The 18,719-nt window shown below is 37.2% G+C and overlaps 1 protein-coding gene and 1 long non-coding RNA gene across 2 annotated transcripts in view; one reads left to right on the top strand and one right to left on the bottom strand.

Moving 5' to 3' along the window:
• The window catches only part of SDHAF3 (succinate dehydrogenase complex assembly factor 3), a 67,474-nt gene extending 58,610 nt beyond the window's left edge, over nt 1–8,864 (bottom strand). The window contains exon 1 of the mRNA XM_058725008.1: nt 8,571–8,864. Coding sequence (XP_058580991.1) covers nt 8,571–8,744 — 174 coding nt within the window. The 5' untranslated portion in view covers nt 8,745–8,864. The remainder of the gene's footprint in view (nt 1–8,570) is intronic.
• The window catches only part of LOC131509362 (uncharacterized), a 344,805-nt gene that overhangs the window by 288,636 nt on the left and 37,450 nt on the right, over nt 1–18,719 (top strand). The gene's annotated exons all lie outside the window — the stretch shown is intronic.

An 18,719-nucleotide genomic window follows, 5' to 3' on the forward strand; every position in this document is an offset into this window, starting at 1 on the left:
AACACTGTTTCTGTTTAATTATATCATGAACAGGTTTCCATGCCGTTAATGCTTCTGAAATGCTATTGCTAGCTGCATACTAACCCATCCATCGTATGGCTATGCTATCATTTCATTCTTCCTCCATCATTGAATATCTACACTGCTTTAGATTTTTCATTATTACCATATACATGCAGCACAATTAACATCCTTGTATATAAATCATAGAATGATCTCATATTAGAGTCCCTTTTACCCATTATTTTATTAAAGCTGTTAGTGTTTTCACTATCCAAGCTAATAAGTGTTCTATATTAATGCTGTTAATCATATATCACATTAATTCAAAATATATTCCATTTGCCTTTTTAACTTTCTAAAATTGAGAGGTTCTTAATTTTATATTAATTTTAACTGTATTACAAAAACAAAATGTGCCATTTGCAACTACATGGATGGAATTAGAGGGTATTATGCTAAACAAAATTAGTCAGAGAAAGACAAGTATCATATGACTTCACTCATCTGAGGAATTTAAGATACAAAACAGATGAACATAAGGGAAGGGAAGCAAAAATAATATAAAAACAGGGAGGAGGACAAAACATAAGAGACTCTTAAATATAGGGAACAAACAGAAGATTGCTGGAGGGGTTGGAGGAGGGGGGGATGGGCTAAATGGGTAAGGAGCATTAAGGAATCTACTCCTGAAATCACTGTTGCACTATATGTTAACTAACTTGGATGTAAATTAAAAAATAATTTTAAAAAATTAAATACACTAAATCTTAAAAAAAACAAATACAATGTTTTTGTTTTGTTTTTTTCTTACCCATTCTATTACTATAAAAACATATTACCCTAAAACCAACAGAAAAGATTAGACAGAAAAATCAGTATTACCATAAAAGTGTAAATAAGGTAAGCCAATTTGATACAGTTTTAACTCATCTAATATAAGCATATCTTAGAGGTAAAGAAATGTATTGGTCCATCCCTATCTTCAAGGATAAAATACTATTCTTACTGAGACCACTGAGGCCTAAATAAACCTTCCAAAAATTACAGAAAAATGTATGTGCCCAACTTTAACAACAGTTTAACAGATGTATCGTAGCAACTTCCATTCTCATTTCATTACTGAAAAAAAATTTGAGAAAGAAATGTGTGGCAACTAGCATCTTGGGCTAATAAACTTAAAAATAAATCATTATGTAAATAATAATTAAACTTTTATTTATTATGCTAGAGGTGTAGAAGATAAAAATATGATTAAGAAGCTTCTCTTTCCCTTAGGAAAAATAAAAAAACTGGAGGAAGAATCAAATATACAAATAAACTGTTGCAAGCAAACAAGCAAAATTCAAAGGAAAAACACCAATAAACATTTTATATTGCAAAAGTTTAATATTTTTTCGAAACATTAATTTCATGAGGTAAGAGCACAAGATTTTTGTCCTATCTAGCTGTGTGATACCAAATAGGTCATTTTACTTCTGTAAGCCTTAGTTACTTTATCTTTAAAAATGAAAGAATAGAAGTTCCAGTTTAAGATGGCAGACTGGAGAAATCCTAGCAGCAGCAGCAGCAGCGTATTTCTTATTTCCTCCCCTTCAAAACCTCCTTAACCTGATAGTAAAGAATTTCTAGAAGGAGTAATCCATAATGACTAAAGAACAATGGAGCCATTACCAGCCAAGAGATTTCAATACATTTCTCATGACAGAAAGCAGGTAGCAGAGTATAGCTCATAAAACAGTGCAGATACAGGGAGCCAAAGCTTAGAATACAGAACAGAGAATATAGCTGAAGATGAAGCCAAACCACCAGAACCAACTGAACACACATACAGGTAGGTAAAGAAACTAGGAGTGAGAAGCAAATCTAAGGGAGATTAATTGAAACTCTAACCCTGAAAGTAAGTTTCCAATCAACAAGCCTATCTGTATGCAGAATTCTGTTTCTTACTGCTTTATTTGTAAATAAGGACAGATGACCAAAATTCACAAGGTATTTGAGACATAATAATGAAATAAAATGAAAAACGTTCAATTACAGAGATAAATAAGTAATAAAAAATATTGCTTTTTATTATAACCGTACTATACTAATTTTTAACCATGTGCGTACATTACCTTGACTTTTTTTAAGTGCATTAACTGAAAATAAAAAATGAATTTATTTTAGCAATCCCAAGCTCCCTTTCAGTCAATTCTAATACTCTCTATGTAAAATTTCAGACATTTATTCTTCTTAAGCAACTGTAAAATATATTTCCAAAAAAACCAGTATGTTAAACCAGTAAACCTATGCATATGCAATCCTTTATCTTCTTAAATTCTGTGCAAACATTTATTTCAAATTTTTAAGACTGTGTGTTATGTATACACACACACATACAGACCTATTTTCTTTTCTTTATTTTTTTAGGGTGCCTGACTGGCTCACCCAGTAAAACACCTGACTCTTGATCTTGGGGTCATGAGCTCAAGCTCCACATTGGGTGTAGAGATGTATTTTAGAACCATAACCACTAGCATATTAATATTATTATACTACCATCATTATTTTAAGCTTGAAAAATCAAATAAATTTTAAATAATTTAAATAAAAGAAATATACCTCCATGTTTCAGTAATGTGAATGCATGCAATATTGATCAAATTGGGATTTTTAAAATACCTTTAGCTATTTATAACACAAGCATTGTTATAACACATCTCATGACATCAATAAAAGTTAAATATTCCTAAATAAAAACAACATCTTAAAAGCATCACTACAAAGCCAAATACCTCAGAAAGGGGAAAAAATTTTATGTTCCAAAGATAGACAGTTTCATATCCTCTCCTTTATCCCCTGTTCCATATTAGATAAGGATCTCAATATGGCTAAAAATTTTTAAAAGGTAAAGCTTAATGAAGAAAACATACATCACCGTTCAATAAACCATCACCATCCAATAAACCATCACAAAAACACTATATTGAGGAACTTGCTGAATAAACAGCACAACTGAGAAGTTCACAAATGACTCCCTCCTACTTTGTAGATGCATCCCCCAACATCTACGATCCATCTATGGAACAGAGGATTCCTTTTCTTCTGCAAGCTCAAACACAAACCACAAATTGGGTGTTAATAAGCGACAAAATGAGGTCCCCAAATCAGGTAAGAAAGGCATACAATTATAAAAACTGCAAAATACCCATTCAAGCCTAATTATCCTAAGTTAGGGAAACTCTAAATATAGGTGACATGCAACTTAATCATACATTTTTTATCTGATGATCTACTTCAAAGTCTTAAGACAAGGATATTGTGAGTTACAAATGGCTGGTTACATGAACTCTGAAGCACATCCTCTTCTCAAATACAACAAAATAAAACAAAAAAGCAAATGTTACATAATATCTAGACCATCACACAAATCTACACAATTAAACATAAGGACAAAAGTACATTCCTGTGCAGAAGAGGCCAGAACCAACCAACTGCAGAAGAAAAGAACTAAACAGTTCCAGCACTATACTACTACCTTCTTTCTCTTAACTCCTAAATGTTAGTGGTCTATTTCTGCCAACCTTTGCCCAGGTTTTACCCAACCTGGGCACTTTCAACCATACCTTTGAACGACCAGCTAACTACAGATAATGAATTCCAATTCTCTATCTCCAGCCACAACCTGTCTCCTAAGTATGAGACTTATACCTCAGAACATTTCCACCTGACTGTCCCACCAAAATGCTTAACACAAAATGTACCATACTGTACTCATTCTTCATCTGCCCTTTCTACAGACCTACTCTGGTTACTGGTATCATGTTCGAAAACCTGAGAGTTATCCATTCTATTTCCTCTTCTTTCATTAATCCTCCATCAGTCACCACGTCAAGTCCCATTCTACATTATAAAGGATAACACTTAAATCCATACTCCCCATTCTCAACACCTGTCTTTGTTCAGGCACATATATATTTGGGATTACAACATCTCTCCTAATAATACTCCCTACCTTCAATCTGACTCATCCTTCATCATTCCTTTATATTGCTGCTAAAGTGATCTTTCTAGAATACAATTCGAATCATTTCACCACTGCTTAAAATCTTTCAGGAATTCCAAATAATCCTAAAATTCAGGGATTCCTAAAATCCTTAGGAGAATATCCTGGCTCTTGCTACCTCTCTAACTTTATCTCTTCCTAATCTCTCATATACGACACTAAATTCTAAATACATCGCTGCAAATCCTAGAAAAAGTCATACTGTTTCTTACCTCAATACCTCTGTATATGTTATTCCCACTTTTGAGAAAATCTTTTTCTTGACATGGTAACTTTGACTTGCTCAAGACTCAACTAGACATTATATGTGGCCCTCAACCGTCTCCACTCCCTACTTGCTCCCATCGCATTTAACAGACACTTTCATACTGTATTAGAATTTTTTTAATGTTTATTTATTTTTGAGAGACAGAGTGAGCAGGGGAGGGGCAGAGAAGGGGGAGACAGAGGATCTGAAGCGCATTCTGTGCTTACAGCAGTGAGCCTGATGCAGGGCTCGAACTCATGAACCAAACCATGAAATTGTGACCTGAGCTAAAGTCGGATGCTCAACCGACTGAGCCACTGAGGCGCCCCTCTACTGTATTACAATTGTCTAATATACGCTACTAAATTTTGGACACCATGAAAATAAAAGACAATTATTATTCATTTTTGTGTGCCACAATGCCTAGCACTTTGCCTGGCAATAATAAGATCGATACTGTGATCGATAATGTGATCGATAACTACTTATAGAATGTGTAAGCAAAAAGAAACAACTTCTTTCCAGAAATAACCTCTACTATAAACATATCCCAACAGACTCAGAGCAAAACAGCTACTTAGGAAAAACAAAGAAACCTGACAAGAAAACAATGGACATAAACAAATGGGGCAGAAAAGGAAAAATTAAACACACAGAGTCTGTTCAGAGTGAGTCCTGACAGCTGTTTATCACTCTTCATCTCACATTCTATAACAACCATGTTTTACTTGCTATTTAATCTTCAACGTTTATTCTGATTTCCCAGAAAATAAGTGGCGAATAGTCCTTCTCGCCACAACAGGGCAGACAGAGAGGGGGAAAAAAAGGAAAGTATTACCTAAATCAGTTATTCTTCAAAACTGAGCAGTTAGAACTTTAAAAATGCAATAATAAGACCCCTCATCTACCCAGCCCCAATTCCACTGCTAAGAGTTGCCTCCTAAAAGATCTGAGTTAAGATTACAACACACATTCTCCCTAACAGATTCCCAACAACTCTTCCTGAACCTACATTTTTTTTTCTCCTATGGTAAGATATTATATAAATTCACTATTTTCTCTGTATGTAAGCATATACATTTTTATCCTTAGAAAACATGAAATACTTTCCTCCTACCTTCCCCTAAGTGGTCCTTGAACAGAAAGTTCCCCAGCTGAATTCGCTCTATCATTTGCCAGTTTTCCATGATTACAAACGAAAGGAACAGAGAACTTTCCTCCTAATGCTGGGAACTCTAATATGCCTGATCCTTCCCTTCTCTTTTCCCCAGTGGTACCCATACCCAAATTTACCCTTTAAAGTAAAGCAAATTCAGAATACATTCAAGTTCTTAAGTAATTTTGGAAATATATGAGAGAATATCAAAATCCAAGGTCCACAAAGAACAGTAAGTCTACAACTGTGTTACTCTTAATTAGCTTGACATAAACATAAGCATCAAGCTAGTAATACTTATGCGTGCCAAATATGTAATCATCATTAACCAAAATAACAGAAACCCATGCCATAAATAGTAGCATCATATATAACATAAGCATAAATCAGATATTTTGAAGAACACATAGGAGAGAAAAAAAGCCCAGAAGGCTGAAGGATATCACTTGTTGGTATCACTGTGCTAGCCAAGTTCTATTCCCCTCCAAGTCATTAGAATCTTCTCTAGTCTTCATCCTTGGAATAGAAAAACTAGCTCTCTTGGCAGAATCCACCCTACCCCCCTTCTAACTTCCAGACTTGAGAAAGACTGAGCTGCCTTGAAACTGTGAGAATTATTACTTTACCTAAATAGTTAGATCACTAGGTTTAAACTAATCTTTACCCAGCTGCGAACTCATTAATTACAGGGCCCTAGCCACATTAAAATACACTTTTCTTCATTCCAAAAAAATAAATGAAAATGCTAGATCAATAATGGGGAAGAAGGCACAAGGCTTACCCACAGAAACATTCCAAGAAATAAATTCAGAGGGAATGAGGGCAATAGAAAATCACAACGAGAACTCAACGGCAAGATCCATCGATGAATGCTAAACTAACTAGCGAACTTTAAGGAGAAACAAAATATTTGTATATCTTCAGAGTATCCCCCAATAGATACAGTAATTTCAAAAGGGAAAATAATAACTTTACAGTGGAGAAACTTGGCAGATAATCACTTTAACCAAGCGACCACAGTTAACATCACAAACAATAAGTCATGTTGGTATGACGTGCCCTCTGATATGATGTGTTGAGGAAAACTCATCACTCTTACGGTATCACCCTCCCACTAACGCACAACATCAATCTAATCATGAGGGGGGAAAAAATCGGGCAAACCCAGACTGAGAGATATTCTACAAAACAACTTACCAACATTTTTTCAAAAAAGTGTCAAACACATGAAAGATAAAAGATTGAAGAACTGTCACAGACGAGAGAAAATTAAGGAGACAGGATGACTAAATGCAATGTGGGATCCTGGATTGGATCCTGCAACAGAACAAGAGCATTAGGGGATATACTGGCAAAATGTGAATAAGGCCTGTAGTTAACATCACTGTGGCAATGTTAATTTCCTTATTTTTTTAACGTTACATTCTTATTTTTGATAACTGCACCATGGTTATGTACAATGTTAATTTAATGTAAGGGGAAGCTGGATATAGAATATATGGGAACTCAGTACTGTTTCTGAAACTCTTCTGTAAGCCTAAGATTATTTCGACAGGTTTGTTTTTTTTTTTTTAAAAAAGGCTGAATTCCTGATACCAAGCCTCCTAGGTTGATCAACACATTTTTTATTTACCTGGTTGTTTCTATTTTCATGCCTCTCTCCTCCAGCCTATTATCAATTTATTCTGAGTTTTTACTCTTGCTAAAAAACTTCCAAGTTCTTACACTTTAGGACCTCTCAAAGTGCCCTTATATCTTCTCAGCACAGTGCTAGATTCTCCTTTCTGTCCTGTCACAAACTGACTTAGCTTTAAAAATGTCACTTAAACACCCTAATTTCTTACAGATTCACTGCAATTAGCAATTTAAAAAGTGCTTATAAATAAATTTACAGACATTAATTTAGAGGCGCATAAATACTGTTATTATTTTACAGATAAGAAAATAAGACTAGGAAAAATTAAGCGATGTGAAATTTAATAAATTCCAGAACCTGAATCTGAATCCAGTTCTGGCTCCAAGACCAAGTTACCATATTAAAAGAAAGCAATTTGCATTTAAGATTCAACTTCCCTGGCTCCATGCAGTCTAATTACCTCCAACACACATGATTTTTATAGAAGTTCTAAATTTCACCATTGTCTAAATAACCATCTTGCAAACTACAATCAAGAATTCTGAGATTCAGTGAAAACCTTCTGTGTTCACTCAAACCACAATCTTTATAATTAAAAAAAAAAAAAAACCCGACATCAATTTGGCCATCAACTTTTTAAGCTTTCAAAGAATCACTTACCTCTGTTCTTTTACTGTTTCATGCTTTCAAATACCTGAGATGACGCTCTAACTCCCAATCCATTCATTTATTGATATTTGCAAATCATAACTAAGGCAATTATGCTAGGCCCCTAACCCCACGAAATATTTTAAATAGCCTCACTCTAAAAAAGGGATGGGAAGTCAAAGGGCTAATCCCCAATGCACGTGTCTGAGATTTAATGCAATGGTACAGTACAGCATGCAACAAAGTAACGAAACTTGAAATTCCCGAGAAATCAACTTTCACCTGACTTAACTCTGAGCATTTTTCTCCTCCACTGCTTGCAGTTGTATCCGGTATCTATTATCAGTCAACTGAGAACATTATTAAGACCCGAGAAAAGGCACGGACATTTAGAAAACAGTATGGAAACAAGCCTCTAAGTCTGAAAACTACGTTACGAGAAAACCATTAATTTATTAATAGGCGCTTGCTACGTGCAAGGTACTGGAGAGGCAACAAGCTGCTTGACGGTGATTTATTCAATTTTGTAACCTCCCATCCTCATTCCTCCAGAGCCTGGCATGGGAATGAGCTCAAGACGAATTGTTTTGGAGACGCTGATGTAAGGGGATCTGCTCCTGCCAGACACCGGTGGCAGAAATAGACCCGCAGGGGATGTAACTTTGGGAAGTACTGTTTGAACAGCTTTGCGCTGTTTAATTCAAACGCAACAGGCTGCCGCTGTTCGATCCTGCGTGGAGCCCGCGGGAAACCAGCAGGGACAGGAGGTCTCTCACGGGGACAAACCGGGACACCTTTGAGGGTCTGGGGCAAAGAAAAGGTGGCATTCACTTGCCTCCCATTCCTGCAAGAAACGCTGGGCCTCGTCAGAACCAACGGTCTTATGCCTCCTAAACTCGTCCTTCACGTACTGGTCACCAAGGGCTTTAAGGTCTGGGGGCAGACCCCGGTGCAGCAGCAAGATGCGCCGATACAAGGCGCGGACCCGCGAGACGTGCCCTGCCGGCATAGAGGCGAGCGTGGACCTCACACCGCGCGCCTGCGCAAAAGGACGATGCGTACCACCCCACTTAGAAGAGGGGTCTTTGTGAACCGGCACACGGGCGGAAGAGGGCGCGCGACCTTCATCCGGTTTGGTCCGCTCTAAAATCAGGACCTTCCGGAAACCTGAGCCGCAGTGGCGGACGGGGAAATGGGCGGGTCCTTGCCTGGAGGAGGCGTGGCCTTAGTGGAGATAAACCTTTGGCGCGGTTACTGAAGCCCAATTTGTTCCCGGGAGAATGGCAGCCAACCAGAGTTCTGGCGTGGGCCTTTTGTTACCCCTCAGTCACGCCACACTCTCTTTTCTAGTCTTCTTATCCTCGGATACAGGCCTGGGAAAGCTTTTTTCAAAGTCGGGCCCCTCCAGGAAGCCTTCCGTGGTTGGATCGACCCACTTCAAGTGTCTTCGAGTGTTTCTCTTCGAGAGGGATCAGAGAGGGACTAGGATTAATATGTACATTCACAAGACCACCTACCCACATACTTTGCACAGCAATGTGCTCGCAATTTGTGCCCTGAATGTAGCCTCTTTCAAGTGAGCCCTAAACCAGCAGGTTTCATTAGCTCCAGTCAAATTGGCTGAAAAATCACAGAAAAACATTTAAGTGTATTATTTCCAGGGCCACGATCCTGGAGATGCTGAATAGTCTGAGATGAAAACATAAAATCAGGACGTTTAAAAATCTCCACCTTTTGCAAAGATGATACTGAGAGTGTGACTGGTTTCCAAAGCTGGCAGCAATTTGGCCTCATTCAGACCCATCACAACTTTGATTCTTCAGCAAATCCTGGTAATTCCACCAACAAAATGTATGCCAAATTCGACTATTTCTCACAATACTCTCCATGACAACCGTTTCTCTCTCTCCAGTCAATACCTCCTGATATTGTGGTAGTTTCTTGTATTCCTGCTTCTGGCCATTATCAACTTTGGTCATGATCCACCTAAACTGTAAATTAGATCATGTTACTCCTCTGCTCAACAAAATATTCCAGAAAAACCCAAAGTCTCTCCACTTCTTAGCTCTCTAAATTTTCTCCTACTGCTCTCTCCCTAGTTGGCCAGTTCCAGCCATACTGGTCATTTACCTCCTAGTTCATCTTTGAACAGGCCAGGCACATGCCTAACTGAGGGCCTTGGCACTTGGTGTTTCCTGTGCCAGAAATGCTCTCCCCTATAGATGTCTTCTTGTCTAACATCTTCATTTCACTCAGCTCATTACTTCAGGTCCCCTTCTAAGACCCTCCCTGGTATCTGTCTTTGAAATCGCAACATCACCATGCCAAGAACTCCCTAAGCCCTCTCTCTGTAAGAAAATCCAGGCACAGAGTGGTTGTGGGACTTGCTTAAAAACACACAGGAAATGGGGCGCCTGGGTGGCTCAGTCGGTTGAGCGGCCCACTTCGGCTCAGGTCATGATCTCGCAGTCTGTGAGTTCGAGCCCCGCGTCGGGCTCTGTGCTGACAGCCTGGAGCCTATTTCAGATTCTGTGTCTCCCTCTCTCTGACCCTCCCCCGTTCATGCTCTGTCTCTCTCTGTCTCAAAAAAAAATAAACGTTAAAAAAAAAAAATTTAAAAAAAAAACACACAGGAAAAAGAAACACATGGAGAAAGGATAAAGGAAAGGCCTAAAACACAAATTTTGCTTATTTGCTTATTGTCTTTTCCCCCCTACACATACCCCAGAATACAAATTCCATGAGGGCAGGCATTTTCTGATTTTGAGGGTGTCAAGGGACTCATATGACCTAGTGATGAAGGGGCAGTGTAGGAATTTGTGTGATTCCCTCACAGACTTTCTTCTGTGCAAAGACGTTTTAAAAGACAAAGAAGACACGCACAGGCTAACAAGGGCAAGGACTTACTCATTTTAGAATCCTTTTCAGGGCCGACCACAGTGCCTGACGAATAGTGAGTACTCTAATATTGATTACCTTGAATGGACGTTTTCTTTCTGCTTAAAATTTAGAAAAAAAATATTTGTTTAAAAGAGCACAGAACATTTTGAAAAAATGGATTTAATTTGGTATTATGACAAACCACATTAATGGCAAGGATTGAATGGCAGTGTGGTTATTTTACTTCAGGAATTTTTTTTAACCATACTTCATCTGTTAATATCCCTATAAATTGAAAGTTAATTTCTTGTTCCAGTTTGCTTTTTTTCTGGTTTCCTTTGGGGCTAAATTACATGTATAATAAATACTTCTTTCAGAGCCAAAGCTCTTATTAAAGTGTGGAAAAAACATTCTGCCAATGAATTAATAAAAAATAACAATAAAAGATTTAATTCAGCCTAAAGGGAGCGGAAAAGGTCCACAGAACATTGGGCAATCAATACTCAGAAATGGCAAATGATGGGTGAAAAAGAAGCCAAGACATAGTGGTTAGGCCTTGGGAAGAGGAATCAAGCAATAACATCTATAATGATAGAGGACCTTTTTTTTATTATTATTATTTTTCTACAAAGAGCTGGACAGTAAGGTATGTTTTGAGGACAAAACTTTCTCTGTTTCCTTGACCTTCCAATTTAGGCTGACCAGTTTTCCTCTTGTGGTCAAAATAGCCATGAATTGAAAGTAAGATCTGAGTTGTATTCCTGGTCACTAATCCAGATCAGAACACATGCAGGCCTTTCCTTTATCCTTTCTCCATGTGTTTCTTTTTCCTGTGTGTTTTTTTTTTTAATTTTTTTTTTAACGTTTATTTATTTTTGAGACAGAGAGAGACAGAGCATGAACGGGGAAGGGTCAGAGAGAGGGAGACACAGAATCTGAAATAGGCTCCAGGCTGTCAGCACAGAGCCCGACACGGGGCTCGAACTCACGGACCACGAGATCGTGACCTGAGCCACCCAGGCGCCCCATTTCCTGTGTGTTTTTAAGCAAGTCCCACAACCACTCTGTGCCTGGATTTTCTTACATGTGAAATGCTGGGTTAGGCAATTTTCAGTACTTTCCAAATCTATGACCTAATCATGATTTCTCCCGGATTCGCTTCAAAATTTTTTTGTGCAGGTAGAAGCAGACACATATCCATTCTGGAATAATTGCTTTGAAAAGACTTTTAAGAGAAAGGGGAAACTCCTCAAAACTCTATGTGGAACACATCCCCTAAGCCTTCCAGGGTACACAAACTATAACAACCACAGTATACCCAGCAATTGAAGTATGCAGTGTAGAATTTGTACAGAACTCCCACACAAAAAAAGAAGAAGCTGCTAGAGAAGTTTTTTGACAAACAGACAATTGTGAGGACAAAGGAGGTAAGGAAAAATCAATGAATAAGAAAAAATTAACTGAAAGAAGGAGAAAGAAAACACCTGTGAGGACCATACTGCATTATTACTTTGTAGTGTGCCCCAGTCTTTACCTTGACATGTTGAAAATAATTCTTACTTGCAAATAATGTTAAACCCTTTTCCTCTACAGCAGAATGAGAAAGGGTTGGTGAATCGGAGAGTCTGGTGAGAAAAGATTTGGAAACTGCTTTATGCCATTAGGTATGGAAACACGACCTCAGGCTTGGATTTGGTTGCACATGTGGCTCAGTTTTTAATTTATGGCTACTAAATGCCAAATTTTCAATCTTCAAAAATAATGAAAAGTTAAATGCCTGGAACAAGATATATCTTTGATCCAAACAACTTTCATATGCCTAGAGGCCTGTAGGGACGAACAAGCTAGATTTAACAGTGGTGATTACCTATAGTCCCCCAAACAACATCAGAAATGTTCTCTCATTTTCTACTTTACCTTCGAGTCCCTAATAGGAACATCACTACATGGAGGAGAAAATGTAAGAGGAAAGACTTCTTTAAACATTTTTACTTGGTAGCTGAGTATCTCTAACTACTGAAATGCAATGGTAACGAAGCAGATCATCTTGAAAGCCAAACTTTCAAACTTAAACATAACAGTTCAGGAATGAGAGAAGCAAATAAATTCATGGAAAGTCTATTCTTTGAAAGTCACTTTGGAAAACATATTAGTCTTCATTTGGTGTATTTCTAAGTTTCTGAAATATGTTGCACAAGAAATATCAAAGAGGAACTAAATGTGTTTATACCTGGAGAGAAAGATCTAACTATAAGGAATGTTTTAAATGTTTACAATTATTGATAAATCAGGATGGAAAATCAACCAAAGTTGAGATAAATTGTCATGTATAATAATTTAAGGTACTAACGATACTAATTTTTTCTAAGGAGAAAAAAACTGACCATTGCCACAGAAGCTGGAAAAAACTGGAAAATATTTGACAAATTCAACACCCATTTCTGATTTTAAAATAATAATAAAAAAAGAAATCAATGGATTTCTCAACACAAAATCCAATACCTTAGCTAATAGGAAAACATCTGACACAGTAGGCAAGATTTTTGCATAAAAGAGAATGGAAAAAGAACATATATAATATTTCCCTCATTGTGCAAAAAGATAAACCAAAGACTGTTTTGTTTTGTTTTTGTTTTGTTTTGTTTTTTAAATTTTTTTTCCAACGTTTTTTTTTATTTATTTTTGGGACAGAGAGAGACAGAGCATGAACGAGGGAGGAGCAGAGAGAGAGGGAGACACAGAATCGGAAACAGGCTCCAGGCTCCGAGCCATCAGCCCAGAGCCCGACGCGGGGCTTGAACTCACGGACCGCAAGATCGTGACCTGGCTGAAGTCGGACGCTTAACCGACTGCGCCACCCAGGCGCCCCTTGTTTTGTTTTTTTAAGTTACCTACAGGGATGAGTTTGGGTGAGGAGCAGGCAGAGAGATAGGAATGGAACTGACATGTTCCTAAGTTTATACTTTGCTATCGTTTTGAGCAGTGAAAATACCTTACACAGAAAAAAAAAATAATAAACTTTTTATTTTTTTTAACATTTATTTACTTTTGAGTAAACTTTTGAGTTTATTTACTTTTGAGAGAGACACAGAGCATGAGCAAGGAAGGGGCAGAGAGAGAGGGAAACACAGAATCCAAAGCAGGCCCCAGGCTCTGAGCTGCCAGCACAGAGCCTCATGCAGGGCTTGAACCCACAAACTGTGAGACCGTGACCTCCGCCGAAGTCGGACGCTTAACCGACTAAGCCACCCAGGTGCCCCACATGAAAATTTTTAAAAGCTAATGCTAATATGGAAAGCAAACCTTAAGAATTATTGCTGCTTTGGCCATACATTGTGAGTTTCATATGCAATAGTTCATCACTTACACATATTTCCTCCTTTCCCAAAAGTTATTTAGTTGATGTAAAAATTGATTTTTGCCTCTCTTTCATAACTGTTGTCTAATTTTACTGCATTATAGTCAATGAATCAGTTGTAATTTATCAACTTATAGAGAAAAGGAATTTCTTCAAATTTCCTGGGGGCCTTCCACACAATTTTTTGAGGTTCTGAGTATGCTTAAAACAATATGTTGTTTTCACAAGAAATAATAAGTGTTGGTGAGGATGTGGAGATAAAGAACTCTCATGCACTGTTGGTGGGAATGCAAACTGATGCAGCCACTGTGGAAAACAGTATGGAGGTTCCTCAAAAAGTTAAAAATCGATCTACCCTATAATTCAGTAGTCCCACTACTGGGTATCTACCCAAAGAATACAAAAACACTAATTCAAAGGGATATGCACAGCCCTGTTTATTGCAGTCTTGTTTAACAAGAGCCAAATTATGGAAGCAGCCCCAGTGTCTATCAATAGATTAATAAAGAAGATGTGGTACACACACACACACTGGAATATTACCCAGCCATTAAAAAAGAATGAAATCTTGGGGCACCCGGATGGCTCAGTCAATTGAATGTCCAGCTCTTGGTTTTGTTCAAGTCATGATCTCACAGTTCGTGAGTTCAAGCCTGGCATCAGGTTCTGCACTGACAGTGAATCTCTCTCTTTCTCTTTCTCTCTTTCACTCTCTCAAAATAAATAAATAAACTTAAAAAAAAAAAAAGAATGAAACTTTGCAACAACACAGATGAACCTGGAGAGTAAAATTCAAAGCAAAATAAGACAATCAGAGAAAGACAAATACCATATGATTTCACTCATATGTGGAATTTAAGGGGAAAAAAATGAGCAAAGGAAAAGAAGAGAGAGACAAACCAAGAGACAGACTCTTAACTAAAGAGAATAAACGGGTGGTTACCAGAAGTGGGAGTGGAGTGTGGGATGAGTGAAATAGGTGAAGAGAACTAAAGAGTACACTTATCATGATGAGCACTGAGAAATATACAGAATCGCTGAATCACTATATTGTACTCCTGGACCTGATATAACACTGTATGTTAACTATACTGGAAGTAAAATTAAAAACTTAATAAAAAAATAAAAAGTAAATTGAAAAAAGAATATGTTGTTTCTATTTTGCAGGTACAAAATGTATATGTGAAATATATTTCAGAACAAGCTTAATTACATTATTTGAATTCTCTATTTTTTAAGTTTTTGCCTACTTTATCTTTCAGTTTCAAAAAGCAGAGCATCAGAGTTGCCCAGTATGATTGTGGATTTGTTGGTTTGTCTATCTGGTTATATCTGTTTTTGCTTTCTATATTTTAAAAGTTAGATTACATATAACAGTTAGTTTGAGGGGCACCTGGGTGGCTCAGTTGATTAACTGTCCAACTCTTGATTTCGGCTCAGGTCACAATCTCAGGGTTCATGGGATCGTGCCCCGTGTTGGACTCTGCACTGGCAGCACAGAGCCTGCTTGGGATTCACTCTCTCCCTCTCTCTCTCTGCCACTCCCCTGTCCTTGCTCTCTCTCAAAATAAACAAATAAACTTTTAAAAAAAAAAGTTAGTTTTAAAGTCAGTTATGTCTGACATACTAAGATTTATGATTGTTATATCTTCTTGTACCTTTTAGAAAATAAACAAATAAACTTTTAAAAAAAGTTAGTTTTAAAGTCAGTTATGTCTGACATACTAAGATTTATGATTGTTATATCTTCTTGTACCTTTTAGAAATGAGTTCCTCTGGACCCTTTAAATATTTTTGTCTTAATTCTATTTTGTCTGATATTAATGTATAGTTACAATTGCTTTCCTTTTGTTACCATTTGCTTCAGGTACCTTTTTATTGTCAACCATCATCTGTCATTTTCTTTTGTCCCCTCTTCATTATTTGTAGCTAGATTTTACGTTTATAATCCACTCTCAGTAGATGAGTTTAGCCTATTCATATTGATTGTGTTTAATGGTCCTTTTTGAACTAGTCCCTGCTGTCATATTTTTTTTTCTACTTACCACAATTTCCAGATTATTTCTACTGTGTTTCCTTTTATTGAACTACTAACTGGAAAGATTTACATTCTATATTTGTGTTTCTGGTTATAACTCTTGCATTTTTAACCCATACCCATAATGTTACATTGTTCCAACAATATGTAAAGTTAATCAGTAGCTATGTCCTCCTCTAAATAAGATCAGAACATTGGCATGATTCTATTTCTCTCCCTGGCTACCTTCTGCAAAGTCCTCTGTTGTTATCAGCTGGAATTGTGGGTTCAATTAAAAGTACTCTTAAAAGTACTTTTTCTTAACAATCAATACATATTTAAATTTAACATTAATTTTTATTAGTTTCTTGCCTCACCACCACTTTTGTACTTCATTTCTTCTTCCTCAGTTCCTTTCAGGATCTGGGAATAAGCTTTTGGTAGTTTGGGTTTATCTGATTTGCTTTGGTTTAATTTTGATTCATTTCAAAATGAGGGCACATGACTTTTTTTAACTCTGGGACAGTCTACACTATTGTTTTTCTTTAAAATTTACCTCCCCTCTCTTATCTCCACTATTGCCTTCTGGAATTTATACTGGATGGATGCCAAAATGTTACTTATCTCTACTTTCCATATTTATAGCCCCTGGTTCTCTGTTCTAGAAGAATTTCTTGACTTTCCCGATGTGTTCATCTGCCTTCAGCTCATTCATTAAGTTTTTTGTCCCATTCACTATTCTTGGTTAATGATGCACTATCCTCTCTTCTCTTCTTGAATACTCCTATCCAAAAGTCTACTTATTCTAAAGCTCTGTTCTGCTTGTCTGTTAACTGTTTCCTGAGGTATAGGTCCTTCAGTTAAAGTTCATTATCTTTCCTGATGTTGGTTCTCCTCAAATGTGGATGATTCTGACTGGGGATTTACTTTAATATTCAGGTGCCTTATTAGTGTTTCTATTCCTTCTGCTTTATTCAAGGGAAAAGCCAGATAAGCTACTAAGTAGTGAATGCCCACCTATTTTCGGTAGGAGTAGGCGCGTGGAAAGGATGTGCCACTAGGCTGTCATGCCAGTTTGTGTATCTCAGTGGGCAGTCTTCAACTTGTAGAAATTCCTTTCTCCTTGGGTCCTTGTCAAGCCACAGAAGGGCACTCACCTCTCTCTGTGATCCAAGCTCTCATACTCACTGCCCTCACCTGCAGATAGACACCTGGCTGTTCCTGCTGTAGCACCCTAACTAATCACCCTCTTAGCTGCCGGGACCCTCCCTGCATGCCTTGTATCTCCCCAGGAGTGGCCGTTCTTGGAATCACTCTCATCCGTTGCTGGCACTACTCTTCTGCATACCTTTTGGGCTGAATTTTCTTTTTAAAGGAGATTCCAGCTACTCTCCTTTTCTCAGGGATTCCTCACAGTTTCTAGAACATCATGCATTCCTTTATTTTTCTAATCCAGTTGCAGCTTTTTAAAAAAAATATGAAATTTATTGTCAAATTGGTTTCCATACAACACCCAGTGCTCATTCCAACAGGTGCCCTCCTCAATGCCCATCACCCACCCTGCCTTCGAAGCTTTTTAAAATATATCTTTTATCACATTTCTAAGGATTAACAGGAACAAATGACTATACTGTTTTTCTGGTCTTTATCTTAACATTTGAAGTACAAAGCATTACTTATAATTGTAAAAAAACGGAATCAAATTTAAATGTCCGACATCAGGAAACTGATTAAGTAAATTATGATATATTTACACAATGGAATGTTTAATATGCTTTTAAAAACAGTGCCCATGATGATATTTAGTGTGAGAAAGTACATCTTAATTGTTGTTAGGAATCAAAAGCAGGAGACTAGATTGATGGGTAGATACATAGATAGATAAGATAGTAATTTTTTTTAGCTAAAAGGAAACCTAGAAATTAATATTTAAAATATTAACAGTGCTGTTGTTTCTGGTAGGATTATTGATGTACTTTCCAATTTTGAACAAGCTCTATCTCTTTTATATAAAAAATACATTTTACATTACTGTTTTAAAAGCTGTTGAGAGGCACCTGAGTGGCTTGGTCATTTGAACGTCTGACTCTTGATTTTGGCTCAGGTGGTTTGATCTCGTGGTTGTGGAATAGAGCCCCACATCAGGCTCTGCACTGACAGTGCAGACTCTGCTTGGGATTCTCTCTCTCCCTTTCTGTCTTTCTGCCCCCTCCCCCGTGTGTGCACTCACTCTCTCGCTCTGCTAAACTTTAAAAAATAATAATAAATAATAAAAGCAGTTGAAAAGAGAGTTTATATTATTTTCAAGTTTGCATGAAATCTCTACAAAAACTGATCAAAAACTAGATCATATCATAAAGAAAATCTCCAAAGAATTTTTTAAACAGCAGGAAATTCACAGACCTTATTCTCTGACCACACCACACATGAAATTAGAAAATCATAGCAAAAGTTTACATGAGAAAAATACAACCATTTGGAAGTTTCAAAATATTCTCTCATGTAAATGTTAGAGCAAAGAAAAGGAACGTAACAGAGTACTTAAAAAATATCAAGAAGAGGCACTGAAGGACTGGGAAGGACATGAAACAACATGCATTTCATTTTGCATGTATCATTTTCATGATGCATATACTCAGTTGCTCTTCTAAGAAGAGATTATAGATGAGTGGAATTTAAGCTGGGCCTGGAATGACAGATACAATATGGAAGGGTTAAGGAAAGATGGA

Source organism: Neofelis nebulosa, chromosome 4, assembly GCF_028018385.1.
Source record: "Neofelis nebulosa isolate mNeoNeb1 chromosome 4, mNeoNeb1.pri, whole genome shotgun sequence".
NCBI classification, from domain to species: Eukaryota; Metazoa; Chordata; class Mammalia; order Carnivora; family Felidae; genus Neofelis; species Neofelis nebulosa.